The 6,264-nt window shown below is 35.3% G+C and overlaps 1 protein-coding gene across 1 annotated transcript; it reads left to right on the plus strand.

Moving 5' to 3' along the window:
* Positions 1-2: 2 nt before the first annotated feature.
* Positions 3-4,959, plus strand: LOC106104068 (homeobox protein abdominal-B-like; the record flags this gene model as incomplete). The annotated part of the gene is made up of 2 exons (XM_013284006.1): positions 3-72; positions 3,923-4,959. Coding segments are annotated over 2 exons (465 nt in total), but the record flags the coding sequence as incomplete, so codon positions are not given.
* Between the last annotated feature and the right edge of the window lie 1,305 nt (positions 4,960-6,264).

Below are 6,264 nucleotides of genomic sequence, written 5' to 3' on the forward strand. Positions count from 1 at the left end.
CGTACGGTCTTCGGAACTACGCGCCCGAGACGGTGTCCAGCGCACCGTACCCACCGCCCAGTGGACTACCTGGTTAGTACCTGTTCAATTAAACTATGCTGTTCTCATTGCTCCTCAAACCCGACCCTTACATTATTAACGTCCGATCGTGATCGTACTGTATGTAATCTTTTAACTTATCGCTTCTCTGACGTGTACTACACACACTTTACAAGTCTATAGAATTTGTAAACAAATGACTTTAGTTTACCAACTCAATTCTAGTGGTCGGGTTCGAGGCCATGATTTCTTAGAGTTTGAGATTGTATTTAGTTGTGTAATTAGTATATTTCTAATTAGTCTAAGTTTTATTTGAAAACTTTTGAAGTAATGTTTCTATGGGTTTATCAACCTTGACCCACTTAGTTGTCAGCCTTTGGTCCCTAGATGGCGGTGTCATGCGGCACACAGCGGCGCGGCGTTCCATGTGTGCGTGGCGCACACCAGCGTACTCGCTCTCGCCGCGCTCTGTGCGCCAGTGAGGGTGTCATTATCAGTAATGCACTGCACACTCACGTCCTTAGAATTATTTTCTTTTGGAAAACCTGAATCGTTACATCTTCGAATATTTCTACATTTTTGCCTATTTTTTGTTGTTATCCTCGCAATCTCGTTCTCGTTCGTTTCGTAATTTTAATTTTACTGTTAATAAAAATAATATGTACGCTATCGTACATACGTAAAATGAAGATTAAATGGATTTTACTTTATTCTGTGAAAAAATAGAAGTTGAAATATTAAAAAATAAAGTAAATTAAATATAAGAAAGTTGTTATAAACCTCTGCAAAACATCGCGGAAGTAATGTTATTATTACAGTCGAACGTCCGTCTGAGTAACGTAAACATGGCGTGTTGTAACCTTCATGTAATCTTCCAAAACTTCCCTTGAGCAGCGAGCCAACGCTCCAATCATAACATTTTCCCACAGACCACCATAAATCTGATGAATGAACGAAACACGTGCTACGAATGTTTAAAAACGAACCGTAAGCACCGTTTTATAGGCAATGTAAAACGGCGCTATACAACCAACAATAAATTAAAGTTTACGTAAAATAAAGCGCCAATAAAAATGTATAACTAATAAATAAACACGATACCTGAACGTTAAAACAATAAACTGATCTCTCAGTAGTGGCAATAAACCAAATATTGCCACAATAAACACATTATAAGCTGATGAGGCGATAAAAAATGGTAGAGGAAGCGCCCGGAGGCTCGCCGGCTAGGTCGGTGCATAAGATTCACTCGTAGATGTATATCACTTTTATGATATCGTAAAACCGCGGCGACGTCAGACATGCAATAATACTGGTTGCCTCCCCAAATCGCGCTAGTAAGTAGTAATTACGAAACTAAAAGCGTCATGTCAATATGAGAGCAATAAAAACACTCCATTCATAAAGCCGCGTCGCTAGTTCGTTTTCGATCGCCGCCTGACCATAAAGATGGCTTTATCGCGCTTCTGCAATGCCAGAGGTGTAACTTGACATAATTTTGCGTAAAACGCGTATATAATGGCCCATTAAAGGGAAACAATTGTAGAAAAAGTTGTACCTGTTACCTGTGGGGCTCGCGGCGTTATTATTGTGTTTATAGCTCGAATCGGGTTGACATTGACTTTGATTTCTGTATTTATTGCTTTTAACTGTTATATAATTATTATGATTAGCTAATGTTTACTAACTTTACGGTCACATAAATACTTAACTTTCTTGAATAGATCTTATATACGCGCTGCTATTTCTGTGATTCCCTTACATTATCAATACGCAACAAATAAACGAAAATAAGCCATTTCATAAACATGAAATGCTCTTAAACGATTTTATATTCAAATTTCAACTCTATTACAAAGACATAAGAACTGTCTTGCTGTTTATGATAGAATTTTCTCAGAATGGAGCAAACCCGTGTACGAATAGGTACGTTTTTATGAGCGAAGACAACCGCACTTTTACTGCCACTGATCGCTACCTTTTTTATAATTGACATCTTCGCTTGTCTTTACACTTTTATGACACTAATTGCTTCTTAAACGTAACAAATAAGAGTTTGAAAGCAAGTTTGCGTTAATAACTTTTTTAAATACTTGACTTTTTAAAGTCATAGAGATTTGTCAACGAAACCGTTTAACTATTTATAAAACAAAATCTATAGATTTTAATAATTTGTTTCTGTTAGGTTTCACATTTAAATGTTCTATAACCTAACTTTAAACTGTCGTGGTTTTTACAATTATAATGTTCGTAAGATACGGGTTTCTTACCACGATTTGGTTGTTTTAGCTACCGATATTTCCCGATAAAAAGTAAGAAACCCGTATCTTACGAGCATTATATAATTCTATAATCCATTTACAAAGAAGTTTTATTTAAATGAAAATTTTTTAGGTTAGATGAAACATGTAACATTCAAGGCTCAACCGGACACAATAATTTCATTTGAAGTCCGCAGCGAAACTGACGCTCGTTCCAACTTGCAAGTTATATTTGTTTCACGAAGTTTCAGAGAACATTCCGCGAACTCTACAGTAACCGCTTGTGCTACAATATTATTCTGTATTAAGAAAAGAAGCTAAACAATTCTAATGTCAGACTTGATTTCTTATTCGTAATCTTGTTTTCAGTTGCTTATTATTTTATAATATTAAAAGCTGAATAGTGAAACGATGTTTAAATATCCAACAGCATCTTAAATGATAAGACCACGCTTTAAATAAAATCCCATTAAAATTTTAGCGGTAGTCAGATTGTAAGCGACGCTTACTAAGCGAAGCGTTTAAAATTCGTTTCAGATTGTGGTCCTAACAAATACAAGCCAAAATATTAAAAAAAATACATTAAACTATTTGTATAAATTAAAAGCAGTATAAATCAAAATGTGACATACATTTTGATTTACGAATTTATGAAATGAAACACGTTTTAAGAGTAATTAATCACATCAATAAAAACTGATTTATTAAACAACATTAAAACGGTTCAGAGTAAAAAAATATTTCAAGGTGAGGCAACGCAATTCTGATGTTGCGGTAGGGCAGTTTTATGTTACGCTTAGATATCTAATGGACATGAATACTACGACGGGTCATTCTAAACGGGCATGTAAACCGTAGGGTCTACTTACAGCTTAACTTATAATTTAGGGTTGAGAGGGTTTTGAGTGCCACTTATACTTTGTTTCTTAATGTGGTGAAATAATTAAAGTAAAAAAAATATTAATTACCATTTAAACAGACTCCTAAATTCTCAACTGAGATTTTTTATTCTTAGTGTTAATGAGTAAACGAGCACAAGTTACAACAGAGCAGTTGAATTTAATGTCTTATCCGTCTTCATCTGCGAAGCTCTAAGCTCCTTACTACAGGCTCTATTCGTAAAAACATTGAATAGTTTGTCGTCTCGTTCAGACAATGCCGTGTCTATTTCGCAACATTCGCTGTACCGTTTTGAATAATAGGAAATGGTGCAGTGTGCGGACTGCATCGAATATCGAGACTGTTGCGGACCTCGCATACAAAGTCAGCCGATGATCTCATCAAAAGGACCGCTCACATAAACCGCGCGGCGTGTTACTTCTATCGCCTCGACCTGCGATTATTTCTCTTTAGCTTCGCATAGAAATTGCTAGTTAACTACCTGTTCTGCTGCGCTGCTGCGATTCGGGTTTCAAGGTTATTGTAATTAAAATTTATGGTTTTGTACTCTGTTATTGTTTAGCTCAGTATTCTTTAGCCGCGAATGGATAGGTTAATTGTAAATTATATACTTCACAATAAACAGTAGTTGGTTGAATGTCTTCATGAATAATTGATATTTACTGAAACTTTGATGAATATTTGAAAAATAAGTGTTAAATATCCTTTATTTGTTTGTCCAGGTTCCTTGTCGATGTCGGTGGGCGTCGGCGTAGGCTGCGGCTCCTCGAACCCCTTGGACTGGACCGGGCAGGTGACAGTGCGCAAAAAACGCAAACCCTACTCCAAATTCCAGACTCTCGAGTTGGAAAAAGAGTTCCTCTTCAACGCCTACGTGTCTAAACAGAAGCGGTGGGAGCTTGCGAGGAATTTGAACCTGACAGAGAGACAAGTCAAGATATGGTTCCAGAACAGACGAATGAAGAACAAGAAGAATTCGCAGCGACAAGCGGCGCAGGCAGCACAGAATAATAATAACAATTCAAATGCGAATAACCACAATCACCACGGCGGGCACCACCATGCGCCTCATCATGTCGCGCTGCACCATGCACCGCCCGCCAAGCATCATCAGTGACCCGCGCCCTTCTCTGGGACCTACCCGCTGCACCACGGTATAGCCAGTTAAATGCGAGGACAGATGTAGTGTTGTGTCACGCAGGTACTTAAAGGTTCCGAGGTTTTGTTCGTGTCCGGAGTGAACGTTGCTATGCCGCTTCGTACGTAAAGACAACGAGTCCCAGAGAATCTCAAAGTAATATTTATCGTGCTGTCGGTTTGTGTATAGTGTTAATGACGAATTGTTCTTGTAACTGTAACGAGACTTAGTACGTGAGCAGATAACGATTCCTGATATTATTAATATCTAGTTATAGAACGCTGATTATGTATTTTGAAAAATTATTTAAGTAAATATAAATGTAAAATTAAAGACGTCACCGATGGATTGTAGATCCTAGATAGTTTGTCGCGAAGGGATTTCTTGTAATATATTATCTGAGACTGCTTTACCGTTTTATTTGTATGCTGTTCGGACGGTGGTATAGTCTTTAACCAGTTAACTTTTATTTTTGTTACCAAATTGTTGAATTACTCGGGTCGCTTTGGTGGCAGTTATAGATATGTTTGCAGCTTGTACGTTGTCCACAGACAAACTCTATCTCAGTTGCTGGCAACATATTGTTTATTTTACATTAATGACAGTGATTGCAGCCCGCATTATGATCAAATATTTATTACTGTTTAATTTCTTATCTCGTAAATCGTAAATTTTGTTATTTTAAATTATGTATTTCTGTCAAAGCTTTAACTCGGTTCCAGTAGTTACATTAAGTTACTGTTATGACTATTTTGAAAATATTGAAGTTGATGTTATAATCAATGTATAATTAGGTAATATGGGCAAGTGCATTAATATTGTCCTCTATTGACTCATTGTACTGTTCGCTTAAGCCTGTCTATTGCGTTTATATTTTTTTTTTGTTTTAGTTGAATATTTTATTATTTATTTATACACGAGTATAGTTACAGTATATGAACTTCTTCCATTTATATCTCTTTCTTAATACATCGAATTTTAAATCTTAGACTTACTGTGTACAGATTGTATGTCGTTTTTTTAAGTAGACAAAAATGTTTAGAGGTGGAAAATATATCTGTCTCGCTTAGATTACTCTTACTACTCCCACTTCTTTCCTACTTCATATATTTATGTAATGAATGTCTCATTGTAAGCAGTAGTTAACTCTCATTTAATTCATTGAAACTGTATTCCATAACGTTACAAATAAAATGTTTTGTACAAAATGGCGACCTCGTCTAGTTGACCGAATTTCTACATAAGTGCAAATCAATTTAAATTGTCAGAAAAACTTGTGTAAACAAAACAATATTTTATTTTTATAAACAACAATTTTCATACAGTCTAGTAGGAAAGAAAATTCTAGTGTTACATTCATAGTCCTTAGATGTGGCTTTGTTCGATAATGGATAGATATTCGGAAATTTGTAATTGTAAATAACTTAGACGATGTATTAAAGCCGTAAGTAATTATGTTTTACAAAAGTTATCTAAATTATTTAAAATTAATCGAAAATGGTCACTGCGAAAGCGATTTAAAATGTCTGAAAAGCCATATGAATATAGAATCGCCACTTTTTAGTACACATTTACCTTCAAATGTTACATTCTCTTTAGGAATTTTTTAGTAATTTTTTTTATTAAATACTGAAATGATTGCTTCAATTGTTTCAAATGATTGTTATAGTTTCCTTGGTATTTTATTCATCTGTATAAATTTAAAATTCCCGCCTTTTAAAATGGTTTCGTTCAATACATTGTAATGTAGAATGTGCAAAATGAGAGAATAACTTAAAGAAGGTAATGTTACTAATTGGCAGAGTACTTATTGGTTGTATGCATTGATAGTTAGGAGGTAGCTTTTCAGACTATAATCCGCTTCCTTAAGAATTTTCATGTTTCAGTAGTTTACTTATAGAACCATACTTACCTAATCTATATGTA

Source organism: Papilio polytes, unplaced genomic scaffold (genome assembly GCF_000836215.1).
Source record: "Papilio polytes unplaced genomic scaffold, Ppol_1.0 DF823691.1, whole genome shotgun sequence".
Lineage (NCBI taxonomy): Eukaryota > Metazoa > Arthropoda > Insecta > Lepidoptera > Papilionidae > Papilio > Papilio polytes.